Source organism: Quercus robur, chromosome 11, assembly GCF_932294415.1.
Source record: "Quercus robur chromosome 11, dhQueRobu3.1, whole genome shotgun sequence".
NCBI lineage: Eukaryota > Viridiplantae > Streptophyta > Magnoliopsida > Fagales > Fagaceae > Quercus > Quercus robur.
In genome coordinates this window covers 31,861,681-31,877,521 of record NC_065544.1, presented here as the reverse complement: position 1 = coordinate 31,877,521, position 15,841 = coordinate 31,861,681, and the positions used below count along the sequence as shown (strand labels likewise).

Sequence of the window (15,841 nt, the reverse complement as noted above, 5' to 3'; positions counted from 1 at the left end):
TTTTAATTTTTATACTATTTTTTGGGAATTTTCTAAACCAGGTTGGGTAAGAACGGACTCGGAACGAAAATTTTTTTTCCTTCTTTTTTGGCCTTTCCCGACCCAGTTTGGCTAGAAATAAAGTCGGAATGATTTTTTGAATTTTTATACTATTTTTTAGGAATTTTCTAAACCGGGTTATGTAGGAATGGACTTGGAACAAAAAAAATGTTTTTCCTCTTTTTCGGCCTTCCCAGCCCGGTTTGCTTAGAAATAAAGCCGGAATGATGTTTTTTTAATTTTTTGAATTTTTATACTATTTTTTGGGAATTTTCTAAACTGGGTTGGGTAGGAACGGATTCGGAACGAAAATTTTATTTTTTCTTTTTCTCGGCCTTTTCCAGTTCGGTTTGGCTAGAAATAAAGCCGGAAAGATGTTTTTTAATTTTTTTAATTTTTTGAATTTTTATACTATTTTTTGGGAATTTTCTAACCCAGGTTGGGTAGGAACAACCTCGGAATGAATTTTTTTTTTCCCTCTTTTTCGGCCTTTCTCGGCCCGGTTTGCCTAGAAATAATGCCAGAATTATGTTTTTTAATTTTTTGAATTTTTATACTATTTTTTGGGAATTTTCTAAACCAAGTTGGGTAGGAATGGATTTGGAATGAAAATTTTATTTTTTCTTTTTCAATGCCTTCTCTAGTTCGGTTTGGCTAGAAATAAACCCAGAAAGATATTTTTTAATTTTTTGAATTTTTATACTATTTTTTGGGAATTTTCTAACCCAGGTTGGGTAGGAACGGATTTGGAACGAAAATTTTATTTTTTCTTTTTTCTTGGCCTTTCCTACTCCAGTTTGGCTAGAAATAAAGTCAGAATGATGTTTTTAAATTTTTTGAATTTTTATACTATTTTTTGGGAATTTTCTAAACCGGGTTGGGTAGGAACGAATTTGGAACAAATTTTTTTTTCTTTTTCTCAACCTTTTCCATTTCGATTTGGCTAGAAATAAAGCAAGAATGATGTTTTTTAATTTTTTGAATTTTTATACTATTTTTTGGGAATTTCCTAAACCGGGTTGGGTAGGAATGGATTCGGAACAAAAATTTTATTTTTTCTTTTTCTCAGCCATTTCCAGTCCGGTTTGGCTAGAAATAAAGTCGGAATGATTTTTTTTTTTTATTATTTTTTTTTTATACTATTTTTTGGGAATTTTCTAAACCGGGTTGGGTAGAAATGGATTCGAAACGAAAATTTTATTTTTTCTTTTTCTCGGCCTTTACCGGTCCGGTTTTCCTAGAAATAAAGTCAGAATGATGTTTTTTTTTTTTTTTTTAATTTTTATACTATTTTTTTGGAATTTTCTAAATTGGGTTGGGTAGGAACGGACTCGGAAGGAAAATTTTTTTTTCCTCTTTTTCAGCCTTTCCTAGCTTGGTTTGGCTAGAAATAAAGTCGGAATGATATTTTTTAATTTTTAGAATTTTTATACTATTTTTTGGGAATTTTCTAAACCGGGTTGGGTAGGAATGGACTTAGAACGAATTTTTTTTTCCTCTTTTAAATATATTCTCTCTCTCTCTCTCTCTCTCTCTCTCTCTCTCTCTCTCTCTCTCCGTCTACCTTGATTCTCTCTCTTCTCTAACTCCATTCAGTCTAGAAAAAGATGGAGGAATCAACCCAACATAAAATCAATTCAAAAAAACCCAAATCAGCCCTAAGAGTTAGACCCCAACCCAACATAAAACCGATTAAAAAAAAAACCAATCTGAAGAGTCAAACCTCAGGTTTGTCTAAACTGCTGAAAATGGACTCGAATTGATATGTGTTTTGTGTCGAAGTGATTTTTTTTTTTGAGAGAGAGTTTCAACCTATGGCGTCTACTCCTGATGATAACTATTTATCATCAAACCAAGCCATCAATTGGTTTTTAATGTAGGCGAGGATTGAACTCTAGATCTCTTATTCAACCATTAGAGGTTTTATCAGTTAAGCTAACTGGAACCCATTGAAGGGTATTTTGAATTTTTTTTTAATGGGTTTTCCGGTGAAGAAAGGGGGAAGGAAGAAGAAACTGATCGATAGAGAAAAGGAAAGAAGTTTTAGAAAGTCACCGAGAGAGAGAGAGAGAGAGAGAGAGAGAGAGAGAGAGAGATAGATAGATAGATAGATAGAGTAGTGTTCAGAAAATTAATATAAAGAGAGAGAAAGTGTGTTTTTGATTTTGAGGTGGGTTGTTGAAATAAAAAAAAAATATATATATATAATGATTATTTAAGTAAGCGTTCGTTCCACTAACCCAAAGACAAGGGAGCATGCTAAGGTCAACACCAAACTAATAGATCACACAATCCCAACCAAGCCAATTTCACATTTATTTTCAACCATTTTAATACCCCACTTGGGTACAAGCTGACGTTACTAAACTTGACAATAAGTAATTATTAAGTACTCGTGATAGAATTCATTATGAATACGAGAAAATGGATTACCATATCATTATACTCCAAAAATACTTAATAAATTTTCCCACGAGTATGGACATTTTTTGGGGGGGGGGGGGGGGAGGGATGTGGGGGGACATAATTAATATATGGTAAAAATTTAAGCATAATATTAATACCAAATATTAATACCAAATACAACTTTGGCAGCAGCTACTTGTGAATTGTGATTGTTGGCCAAATTTGCCAAATAGTAGATTTTTAGAAAATTTTTTGCTACATAGCATACGGATGAAACATTTTAGTTAGTTGGACTGGTTTGAAAATCAAGTTTAACAAACTCGAGTTCCAACCCATTTCCTCTTAGATGAAGTTTGACATGGACCAAAAAAAAAAAAAAGGTGGAACTCGAGTTTAAGAAACTGTTCCATTTGTATAGAACTCAAGTTTCCTAAACTCGAGTTCCGTGTGAAAAAACTTGGAACTCGAGTTTCAGAAACTCAAGTTCCATTTTTTTTTTTTTTTTTTTTAAAACAGTCTAACTAACTAAAATGTTTCCTCCACATGCTTTCTTGCTAATATTTTTCAAAAAGATGCTTTTCTGCAAATTTTTCTGTGATTGTTGGTTTAACAATTAACGACATGTCGCTTTCTTCACTAGTGACCTGCAAAATAGAAAACGACGTCGTTTCAGAACTCCACTGATTTTGTTTTGCACTCTCCAAAACCCGAAGCCAAGGAAGAAGCCTCAGAAATCAAGGTGTGAAATTTTGAGAGAGAGAGAGAGAGAGAGAATCAACAATGTCGATGAAATCAATTTTCGACGCAAAAGAAGTCCGATCAGAATTCGAAAAGGCCAGCATAAACGCTAGCTTCATCCCACTGATATGGAAACACGTAATCACCCATCACCAAAACCCTAACAACACTAACACCAACACCAACACCAACACCATCACCACCGCCATAGATTGGTGCGAAATTCCATCTTTACCCTCCGCCGCCTACTCCCTCCTTGCCTCCAAATTCAAACCCCTAACCACCACCCTCCACTCCCTTCACCGCTCCTCCGACGGTGTCACCACCAAGCTCCTCATAAAGCTCCAAAACGGCAGCTTCGTCGAGGCCGTCGTCATGAAATACGACACGCGCTTAGGCAAATACGATGGCAAGCCCCGCCCCGGCGGGCCGAGGTCGACGCTGTGCGTTTCGTCTCAGGTGGGCTGCAAAATGGGGTGCAGCTTTTGCGCCACGGGGAGCATGGGGTTCAAGAACAACCTGTCGTCTGGTGAGATTGTGGAGCAGTTGGTTCATGCTTCGCGAGTTGACTCTATACGTAATGTCGTTTTTATGGGGATGGGTGAGCCGTTGAATAACTATGCTGCTTTGGTTGATGCTATTCGTGTCATGTTGGGTTCGCCTTTTCAGTTGTCACCCAGGAGAATAACTGTCTCAACGGTATTACTATTTCTTTTCTTTCTATTTCTATTTCTATTTCTATGTTATAGGATTTGTTTTAACCTAATATTAGATTACCCATATCAACTCATGTGCTGACGCTGACGGGTTTGTGTAAACTAAAAAAGTACTGGGTAGAAACTTGAGTCTGTTCTGTTCTGAAAGTAGTAGGTGTGAAATAAGGAATGATAACTGGTTTTAGATCACATACATAAAGTGGTAGCTTTGTGCACGGGTGCAACATTTTCAACATCACTTCACTTGACAGTTGACACCATATTTTCCTTCACATGGGCCTTTTCCATTTCAAAGCAAATGGAGAGGATTCTAATTCGCAATTCAGGGGTACATTCTAAGATTGAAAAGAAATGTCTTTGCTAACATGTCATTTTGTCTTACAAGTCATCAAACGCTCTTAAGGCTATTTCGATGTTCTAGGTGACTCAAATCATATGTAGAAAATAATGTTCATTACCTTTGGAGTACCCTTTTTTTAATTAAAAAAAAAAAAAAAAATTGGGAAAAAGATCTCTTCTCATTTAAATGCTTCAATTCCCTCCAACTTTTAGCCAGATGTGAAACACATGGCATTTATTTGATTTTTTATGGTTTACATGGATGTTTTAAGACCATTGGAGGAAATTGGAGGATTTGAAAGGGAGGGGTTCCTTTTCTGACATGAATTTAACCAGGAGTTTACCTTAAGAGTGGACATGATCAATCCATCACTTGAAGCATGCAATTCATATCTGAGGATTGAATTTATTGCTGGTCCACAGATATCAGTTAACGTGAGATCCCTTGCCCATTCCTACTCCTTTACTTGCTCTCTTCCTAATCTTATTGATATATTTTACCAGTCTAATGATACTACAGTCTATTTAAGATGCAGTCTTGGGTATAATTCCAAGTTACGTTAATTGTTTTTTCTCAAAAAAAAAAAAAAAAAAAAAAGTTGTGTTAATTGCTAGAATACAATAGGGCATTAATGTGGGAAATGTCTGACTCGTAAGTGTTTTTTGTGCATCTAATCTTCTGTAGGTTGGCATCGTTCATGCTATCAACAAGCTTCATAATGATCTGCCAGGTTTGAACTTAGCAGTTTCATTGCATGCACCAGTTCAAGATATCCGTTGTCAGATAATGCCTGCAGCTCGGGCTTTTCCTCTGGAAAAGCTTATGGATGCGCTGCAACAATATCAAAAGATCAGGTAGGAATTTTACACACACAATTAAGGGTAGAAATTTGTCATACTTAATGCCTTACTAAAAGTTATGTGAATATACATTTCTTTAGACTTTACAATTGTGAAGGCAGTGAGAATTCCAAGAATATCTCATGTTTCATCTCAAAATTGCAGTCAACAAAAAATTTTGATTGAGTACATAATGCTTGATGGAGTGAATGATGGAGAGCAGCATGCCCACCTACTTGGCAAGTTGCTAGAGACATTTCAAGTGGTGAGCTCCTCTTTTTTCCCCACACTCTTTTGATAAGTCGTGAGCTCTTGAATTTGAATATTGACAAGTTCCAAGTTTTATCATGATCAGTCTGAACACAATTTACAGGTGTTAAACTTTGTAATACCTTTTCTTATAGCATTATATTTGTGTATAATTGGATGCTTATGTGGTCCGCTGAACTGATTGATGCTCAAGACAACTTCCATGGATGCAAGGCACACCTGAAAAGAATAAATAATTATAATAATGCATGCTGAAACTCTGGGAAACAAATAATATTGTTGAGTAAAAATAAATACTTGCCAAGAAACCAGCTGTGCCTATGTTGGGTTTCTGTAGCTGACCTTGAGAAATCAGGGGACAGCTGGTTGTATTAAGCAGCCAAATATTTTGTCTCATTCATGGCATTTTATATAAAATTTCACCCAACAACATTTTTACTGATAGACATCTTGTTACCTTAAAGTGTAGTCAGCGATGGGCCACCATTCCAATTTTCAGCCAAATCTATTTTCAATACATTTTTTATTGCCCATCAAAATAAAATTTAGTTAAGTCAAACTTGACCTGTTTGCGATTGATTTACATTGACTACTGACCAAATTGATGTTAGAGTTAGAGAAAAACTAACATAAATTAAACATTTATACGATTAATATTAGATCTTTTTAGCTTATCATATGCAGGTTGTATCCCAGGGGCAATAATTCTATAACTGGGTTGGATCTTAGGTAAATACCAAACTAAGTACAAAAGGCATGAAGTTCCAACTGTTACTCTAGACTTGCAATATGAACCTAGGTTGATAGGCTTCAAATAAACTATGACTGAAAATTGAAATATAGATGCTTGTATTATAGTTTTGACTAGGTGCTTGTCATTGCTGAAGAAAATATTTTAGCAATGCCCTAGCCATGTATTTCATTAGTAGTTGACCTTCTCAATAGGTACACAATAAATGGCATCATTTATGCGACAAACATGTTACCAGACCAAAAAAAAAAAAAAAAAAAAAAAAATAGCAACGCAAGTGTTGCTCAATATAAAGTCTCTTTGGTGTCTGTACCATTATTACTTCACATGATTTTATCATTTTATAGTCTGACATATGTATGGCTTTGTTCCTTGTTTTGTAGATTGTGAACTTAATACCATTCAATCCAATTGGTACTTTGAGTCAATTCAGAACCAGTAGCGAAGAGGGGGTATCAAGATTTCAGAAAATTCTTAGGGGTACCTATAACATCCGGACAACAATTCGTAAGCAAATGGGTCAGGATATAAGTGGTGCATGTGGTCAGCTGGTGGTTAACCTACCTGATAAGAAGTCTATTGGGAATTCAAGTCTCTTACCTGATATAGAAGATCTTCATCTTTGATGTAGCCTAAATCATTTCAGGTGAGAGATCTCTCCTCAAGCAAAGTAGTAAACAATTATGATATCCTTTGATTTAATTCAATTAGCTTGGAATTTTCTTACCTCTCCAGAATGATTGAGTTTTGGAATGTTTTTATGTGTTTGTAGCAATTATCTCAATTTTGTATGTTAAATACAGTATTTGCTGTTATATCTGGTATCATATGGGAAACAACATAAATTCTATACCCAGGACTACAGAATATATCATATCACACAATAGTTTGCAAATCCATTTAATTCTCATAAGTATTTGCTCTCAATGCACTGGCAGACATTTCTAAATTATGAGTCAATTGACGGAAGACAAAGTAAACAAATATTGTTTGCAACGTCTGCTATTTTACACGACTTATGTTCTTTTATTAATTCCTCTATTTTAACTCTATTCTGTTCTTGATAATATAGGCTTAGCAATGGATTGCAATTTAATGGTGATGGCCACACCAGATGATGGAGTCCAGAGAGGATGATTTCAAAAAAACTGTCTTTGCCCAGCATGTTTTAAATGCTGCTGGCCATTCTAGTTCATTTGCAGGCAGGTCAGTGATTAAGGGATGGAAAATGGTTAACCACATGTTTGAACGGTTTTCCTTTCAACATCTGATTGGGGAGGTTGGCTTCTAAAAAGTGGGTTTTATATACAAGCTCTTGAATTCTTTGTAACCACTGGATCCCAACCTCATATTTTCCTGCAATTGGGTTCATGCAAATTTTGTAATTTGCCTGTTCTTGTATATTTTATCTACAGAGTATACTGAAAGAGCTTTAATATTAGCGAAGGAAAATGCGAAAAAAGTATTACCGTGACTGAGAAAATCTATTTCACCAAAAAGCAAATTATGGTTGTGCGTGATTCTCTTTTTATTGTTCTGTTGTAGATAGTCAATTATGTTGTTTGTAACTTGCAGGCAAGAGTATCACTGGATTTCTGACTGGATTGGATGAATGGATCGGTTGAATGGATTAAACTTCAGATTACACGCAGGTTGCTTGATGTGAAATTTGTAGCTTCCAGCTCTCATAAAAAATCCATATCCAATATCTATTTAAGCCTTGGCTCTGGCTCACGCTGCATGCTTGTGATGTGGTTGGTCTGAAGTTGAATTAAAGAAATCCTCCCTCTTCGTTCCTCCCCAAAAAAAAAAAAAAAAAAAAAAAAAAAAAAATGAAGAAAAGAAAGGATTTAAATCTAAATAAAAATCTCATTTTAGATGAGTTAATGGTAAGTCTCGGACAAATTTTGATTTGGTATTTGACACGTCAGGGGAAGAAAAGTACTTGAAAATGGCTTAAAATTTTTCTTTACACCCTGTAATCACTATAATGCTTTATGGTCTCGGTGGATCTAAACATCAGTCATGAGGTTCAAAATTTCAACTCACCAAGATTAAACAAGTCCAGCATGAATGAGCTCAATCACATGGCAATACTGCTGAGTATTAAACAGACTCTGATTCTGATGAACCAACCCATTACATAACGATTTCCAAAGATCTAAGATCAGTCATATAAAGCGTCAGAACTATTGCTAAAGTTGAACTACTCATGGAAACCTCTTTGTTGGTAGCTGAATTTTGTGCAATTTTTAGATGGCCTCAACTTGCCCTGCAACATGATATTAAAAATCTCATTGTGAAACGAAGTCCAAATATTTGGCCGCTCACTCCTTGAGTGCTCTCATTCATAGTTGCAGGTACCCATTATTCTTCTATTTTTTTTTTTTTTTTTGATAGGTAATAACAAATTTATTGATAATAGAATTACAATGGATTTACGATAGTAAACTCACTACACAGAAAAAAAAAATACAAACCAATCAAAAAGAAAGACTAGCAGAATTAAGAAAATCAAACAAAGAATGATAATGCGTAAACCCCCAAATACGGGACCACTCAAACAAAGTCCTAAGCAAAAAAGATTTCACACAATCTACAAGTCTCTCAGTTTCCTCAAAAGTTAGGGCATTGCGCTTCTTCCAAATTAACCACATAAGACACGTTGGAATCATATTCCACACATTTGAAGTGTGACTTCCCAACCAATTCCACCATGTAGAGAGAAGAGAAACAACGTTCTTCTGCATCACCAACTAAACCCCAAACAAACGAAGGACTTCACTCCACAAGGTATGAGCATACTTACAATGGATCAATAAGTGATCCACAGTTTCCTCTTCACATCGACAAAGGCAACACCAATTAACAAGAGGTAAATTCTTCTGCATGTACCCATTCAATCTAAATTCTTCTGCATGGATCAATAATTGCTCTCACTCATAGTTGGATCAATAATTGCTCTCATTCATAGTTGCAGGTACCCATTCAACCTATATTGTGTCGATAACTCGGCATAACTAAAGGACGTTGCTTCAATACCTCGTTTTATTTGCAGATCCTGCTGCATGCATTAACTTGCTTATTTAAGGCGGATGTTGGGGGTATTTTGAGTGTAACAAAACACCTGCTTATGGTATTTCTTTCATGGTAAAATTAATCCATCTTAAAAATGGATACATGTCATCACATGAGTGACTCTGTTTATTTTAGTGAATGTTTAACGATTTACACACAAAAACAATACCATGAGAGTAGGGATGGCAATGGGGCGGGATGGGCCGAAGGATGGGATCTTCGTCCCCGCCCCGTATGGTTTTGTCTTGCCCCATCCCCGCCCCGCCCTGCATGACGGGGAATACTTTCTCATCCCATCCCCGTCCCTTGGGACCTCACGAAGCCTCGCCCCATCCCGTAAAACTCTATTTTTTTTTGTTAATTTGCCCTACAACTAGTACAATTTTTTTAATGAAAATATACTTGAAATTACAACTAAATTTATCCCATCAAATCAAATAAATTTTTAGAAAAAATTGAATAATATATCCAAGTGTTTAACAAGACAATCATTAAAAAAAAAATAAAAAAAATAAAAATCTCATAGTAGAACACATAACAAAATAAAGGCAGAGAATCACATTGGGTAGAATAAAATATTCTAATATTAATATGTTTGTTTAAATAGTAGAGTTTTAGGATATGAAAAATTTACAATTATAACCTTTAGTAATGTGGGGTGGGACAGGGCGGGGCGAGGCGGGCCGGGGTGGGTCTAAAAAGCCTAAACCCATCCCCGCCCCGCCCCGCCCCATGGTGTGGGGCTAAAATCTTGCCCCATCCCCGCCCCATCACCTTTGCGGGGTGGGGAAAACTAGCGCGGGGCTAAGCGGGGAAGGGCGGGTTAAGCGGGACGGGGAAAAATTGCCATCCCTACATGAGAGTTGGGCGTTACATTCAAAACAATACCCATGTACTAGGATCGTGCACATTTTTCCTCTTTTTTTTTCAATACATTACATTGAGAGAGAGAGAGAGAGAGAGAGCAGAAATACAATCTACAACCTTTTTAAGTTAATGAATTATCATTTTAGTCCACTAAGTTAAGATTTTGTCATTTTAGTTTGTTAACTTTGACAATATTAATAGATTTAAACCATAAAATTTAGACTTAGTAACATAGTTGACTAAAATGGACAATTCACTAAGTTAAAATTATGTCATTTTAGTCCCGTCAACTTTGAGACCGTTAATAGGCTTATGAACAAAATTTAGACTTGGTAACTTAGTGGACTAAAATGGCAACTCACTATACTTATAGGATGTAAATTGTATTTTTGCCCCCCCAAAAAAAAAAATGTAAGGTGACTCATATTGGAAATATGAGTAAACAGGCTGTAAATTGAATTGGTTAGGTGGTAAAAGAGAATTCATGAACATTCACAATAAGCAAACCCTGATTTTGAATGTCCTAATTAAACAAAATATCTGATTAGTCAGACTCAAACCTTAATGAACATAATACGCATGCATATGCAGATTGAGACCTGACTGTTTCTATGAAGCCAAGAGTGCTTCCAGCTTTGCAATTTGATCATCTTCATTTTTTGGGGTTGGACTTCCTTCAGGTTTATACAAATCATGCTTCCACTTCTCAGCCCGAGTACCACCAGAATGATAACCTTGTCTACCACTATCTCTTCCCCTGTAATTTCCACCACCACCATATCTTTCTCTGGACAGAAAACTATCCCTATGTGCTTCTCCCCTCTTTGGTGGCAACCTGTCTCCTGCTAATGGCTTCTCAGGTCTGTCCATATAACGGGGGTTGTGGCTTCTCTCCTCCCTCCTTTCACTTCCTTCTACATAATGGTCAACATGGCCTGACTTTACAGTCTCTGATTCCAATTTGTCAGCATGTTCAGAATTCACTGTAATCTTCTTCTCCTGAAATGAGGGTCTTTTCTTTGCAGGTGGAGGTGGATCATCCTTTTCTATGAAGCGATCATGGCGCCAAACGCTGTGGTCATCCTGCTTAGCTTGTAGTTTCTCATCTCTTTCCTGTGCATTAGAAGTTGTCTTGTTTGCTTCTCTTTCATCGTGTTGATCCTTAGAATCCCTCCATCCTTTAAAGCAAAGGAACAATGAATGATAAGACAACAGCTACAATCATTAAGCTTTCAGCCATAGATGGGGAACTAAAACGGTGTTACTCTTTCAAGGATCATTAGCAGTGGTACTTAGAACACTGCCAAAGAGCAAAGTAAGAGAGCATAAAGAAGATCAAATTCAAACTTCAAGTCTTGAAATAGCATGATGCATGATCAAAGTTGAGATTCCTAATTTAATAATATTCCCACTTAGATAATGATTCTATATTTTTTACAAAACAGCAATGCATAACCTTATTACTTCATATATTTGGGGCCTGCTTGCTTTCAGTTTTTCAAAGAGTGTTTGCTTTATTAACAATTATTCATCTTATCTGAAAATGAGTTTATTGATTTTTCAATTTAAAAAAAAAAAAAAATAGTTTATCTTATCTTGGGGCTAGCCAAACGCAATCTTGAGACACAAAAATTAAAGTTGACCAATTTTTAAGATTTAATCCACTTGAAAAATCAAAACCAAAAGGACCCTTACCAAAATCAAAAAAGACATAGTACCATCAACTTCAAAATAATCATACAATAATTGTGGTACACAAAAACATAAAAATATAATTGGACAGAGTAACATGTCTTTTTCTACATCACATGCAAATGGACATGCACATAGATGCTCATATTTATACTCATACAAAGATTTAAGTCTAAAATGCACTTTACCCCCTTGAAGTTTGAGATCGCTTCTAAATTGGTCCCTTAACTTTCAAAACTTGCAATTTACACCTCAACTATTACAATGATGTCAAAAAACCATCAACTTCAAAATAATCATACAATAATTGTGGTACACAAAAACATAAAAATATAATTGGACAGAGTAACATGTCTTTTTCTACATCACATGCAAATGAACATGCACATAGATGCTCATACTTATACTCATAAAAAAATTTAAGTCTAAAATGCACTTTATCCACTTGAAGTTTGGGATCGCTTCTAAATCGGTCCCTTAACTTTCAAAACTTGCAATTTACACCTCAACTATTACAATGATATCAATGTGGAGTGAAAGGAATGCTAGATGCTTTGAGGGATAAGAATAGTCATTGCTACAGATTAAGTCCTTTTTCTTACATACTTTCCTTGATTGGAGTGTGGCTCTTTTGCATTTTTCTTGTTTTTCGCTTCCTATTTTGCTTGATCATTGTAAATTTGGTTCTTGATTTTTGCCCCCAAAGTACATCCCCAATGCACTCATGTGGGTTGGCTATTTTTTATTAATAAAATTTTTCTTTATCTATCCCAAAGTGCCCTTCTATTATGCTCCTGTCACATTTTCATTGTTAACTAGCCAGCCAAAAAATGAAGTCACTTTTCTTTTCTTTTTTTGGCCAAAATGATCTTTTTGTGTGGGTTAACAACAAGATTTGAATGGATGTTGACAAATGGGGCATGCTGATTTTGTTGTAATACTCGAGAGTGTAAGTTGCAAGTTTTCTTGGTTAAGGCACTAATTTAGAAGCAATCTCTAACTTAGAAGGTGTAAATACAAAATAGTATTTTAGACAAGATTTTATGATATGTAAGATGCCCTCTTAACTATTATAAAGTACTCTATATTGGATAAATATTATAATGAAACAATGAACTTTTTTTCTTTTTTTGTAGGTAAGTTACAATGACCCAACTTTGCCACTGAAGAATTAAAATACCATGACTATGAATGTTTGGCCCTGTAAAAAAAAAAAATAATAATAATAATAAATCTAAGAGTAAACTACATGCAGGATTGATGGGAATCACAGCATGAAAGCACTATCATGTGAATGATGAAAAGCAGATGTAGCCAAAAGTAAAGGGAAAAAGGCCAAACATTTTGAGAAGAGCTTCGCAGATAGAGTTGAAGATAAATAGAACTCACCACTAGTAGCTCTACGACCAATGCTTCGACCAACTTGCATGGCATTACCACGTTCATCATGCTGTTATAAGACATGCACAGGCAAGCCTAAGATTATTATATACATGGAGCCACTTGAAGGCATGGGCTGAAAGAAAATCCCGCTACATCACCCCAGAACAAAGGTTTGCATACACTGAATAATATTACCAAGTAATTAAACTCAACAAATATACTTGTTTTTTATCAAGCAATCATGTAATGTTGGAAAGAATTTTCTAAGCCATTCTGGAATGCAGCTTAGGCATTTTCCAGGCCTGCATACATACAGAGATGCATTAAGATGACTACTGCAATTCTTAAGCTGCCCCAGGCTGTGCAATGTAACGTGCACATCTCATTAGTTGGTTGACTTCATTCATCTTAATCAACTTCCATTTACTTTTAAATGGTTGCAAAATATATATGTCTATTTAAAAATTAAAAAAAAAAATTTCTTTTTGTCCCTTAATTTTCTGCACAGTTTTTTCCCATTTATTTCTTCCTGGTACAGAAGATAAAAAAATATTTGGTGGTAATCTAGAATAAAAACAACCTTCAAATCCACCACAACAGCTCATAGAAGCTTAACCTAGAGATTTAGGGAATCAAAAACTTATGTCCCCCCACCGTATCCTCTACGTGACCAGGCTATGCATACCTCTGGCATGGAGAGTGGACAAACATTACCTACACAAAACCATTAGTTTCTCGATGTCAGTTGACTCTGGTGCTTAAAGTCCCAGAAAACATCACATCCGTGAACAATATGAATCTATAAGTCAGCAATGAAAACACACTATGGTTATCATAGAGTTGTATTATGTGCAACGACTGGGAGAATACAAGGTGTTGGATAATATTAGGAGGCTGAAATGAAACTAATCAAAAGATCTAACGGGATCATAAAGTTAACAGTTATGCAAGAAGCAGTCAATTATGTGAAAATGTTACACAAACATTTAAGAATACCAATTTCATATTTATAAGATTATTATCAAGACCTGAAAATAAGATCGGGACCGAGGTACTTCAGTTGAATCAGAGGAACGTTTTGATCCTTCACGATGTTTTTCAGGTTTCTTGTCAGCTTCTTTGCTCACAGCCTCATTTTCTCGCTTAGAATCAGGTGCCAAAGGGGCCTCAAGTGGTATGGCATCTTGCAGCCGACGATGGTGCTTTTGATCCCTGTCTGTCTGCTCTCCAACATCCAAATTAACATTGTTGGGTAGTCTCTCTGTTTCTGGTTTCCCATCCCTCCTAGACTTCTTAGGACTAGTTGAACCAAACCAAGTGACAAATGTAAAGCCATATTATGATAGGAAACTATAATCAACTGGCAAAAACTCTCACCATGTTTCACATTTTAGAACTCAAATCAAAAGGTAAAAGACCAATACACACACTGCTGTATAACTCAAAAGTTAATAAACAAGTGAGAATATAACGGTGCAACTTAAATTCTTGATGACTTGTTAGAAAAAGTGCATTTTTCTTTTTTATGACAAGGAACCCCCCTTCAAGGTATGGGCCAGCGGGACCGCCCCTGCGGGTCAAACCTCATATGTCTACACCCCCCCCACTGAGCTAAATCGCAAAAGTCAAACCAGAGACTTCCGCGTTTAGAACTAGTCCAGGCACTCTCCTTTTACTCCCAGGTGCAATATTATATAAGTGAAAAGCTTTCATCTTTTTTAGCTTATTAACGCTTATGGGTTTTTCAAATCCTCACATTCTGCAAAAAGCTCATCCAAAGACGCAATAATAAGAGTTCCAATTCTTATTTTGAACCCACTACCTAAATACCCTTAACCCGTTTTTAAGTGACATTAAAATAATGGTATGTTTCCCATATCTTCTTCTACAAGCAAAATACTAGTTTCATGTAATCAATCAATCTCTAATCTATAATAAGCTGCAACTATATATATATAAGATTCATTTTTAATTTTCTTAGAGAAGTGAACAATATTTAGCGGAACAATATTGTTAGCATTAATATTTGTAAAAAATTTGGAGTTGGAATTATTAATAAAATAAAGAAAGAAAGAAACCCCAAACGGGTAAAAGGTACCTGGGTTCTCGATCGAACCTAGAACGTTGGTGTCGTTTGGAGTCTGAATCGCGAACTTCCCTTTCCCGACGAGACATTATTGTTAGACAAAAAAGAACGCTAAGCTAAGCAGCTTCTTCCTTTCTTCGTTTTCGCTCTTTCTTTCTTTCCTTTCCCTACTTTTGGCTTTTCTCTCTCTCTTCTCACTCTAACTAGATCAAGATGTCATCGTGGCCGTACGATCCAAGTTGTTGTAGAGTAGACTAGAGTCTATGATAATGAGTCGCGAACAAGATTTTTATTTTTATTTTTTTACTATTTAAGGAGTTCAAATCTTCTTCCCCATTTGTCTACTTCTTCCATTAAAAAACTAATATCATGCCTGCTTCCTATTTATATTTTACAAAAACAAATTATAAAAACAAAAATCACTACAAATCAGATCTCCACCAACAACCACCACTAGCCCACTTGACCACCACCTATGTTAGTGCCGCTACAAAGAGCCAACGGTCATCCTTCATCCTGTTGACACTATGCTGGCCAGTAACCACTAACCACTGTCTGTCCACATTAATTGTTTTTGTGAAAGTAATATAAAAAAAAAATTTATATTTTTGTTTAAAGATCGTTGTATCTCATAAT

At 35.6% G+C, this 15,841-nt stretch overlaps 2 protein-coding genes across 3 annotated transcripts; one reads left to right on the top strand and one right to left on the bottom strand.

Moving 5' to 3' along the window:
- The first annotated feature begins 3,155 nt into the window (after positions 1–3,155).
- Positions 3,156–7,826, top strand: LOC126706243 (uncharacterized). Of its 2 annotated transcripts, XR_007648539.1 has the most exons (6): positions 3,156–3,882; positions 4,924–5,093; positions 5,244–5,343; positions 6,483–6,745; positions 7,172–7,305; positions 7,675–7,826. XR_007648539.1 is itself a non-coding variant. In XM_050405585.1 (5 exons), exons 1-4 carry the CDS (start codon positions 3,226–3,228, stop codon positions 6,723–6,725), a joined length of 1,170 nt encoding a protein of 389 aa, XP_050261542.1. In that variant the 5' UTR covers positions 3,156–3,225; the 3' UTR covers positions 6,726–6,745; positions 7,172–7,628. The 2 variants fall into 2 exon arrangements, 1 of the variants encoding a protein (XP_050261542.1); XM_050405585.1 differs by lacking the exon at positions 7,675–7,826 and having other exon boundaries at positions 7,172–7,628.
- A 2,653-nt stretch (positions 7,827–10,479) lies between these two features.
- On the bottom strand, positions 10,480–15,433 carry LOC126705506 (uncharacterized). Its single transcript, XM_050404561.1, has 4 exons — positions 15,218–15,433; positions 14,148–14,418; positions 13,126–13,186; positions 10,480–11,222 (listed from the first exon to the last, which is right to left on the bottom strand). Exons 1-4 carry the CDS (start codon positions 15,292–15,294, stop codon positions 10,654–10,656), a joined length of 978 nt encoding a protein of 325 aa, XP_050260518.1. The 5' UTR covers positions 15,295–15,433; the 3' UTR covers positions 10,480–10,653.
- Positions 15,434–15,841: the final 408 nt, after the last annotated feature.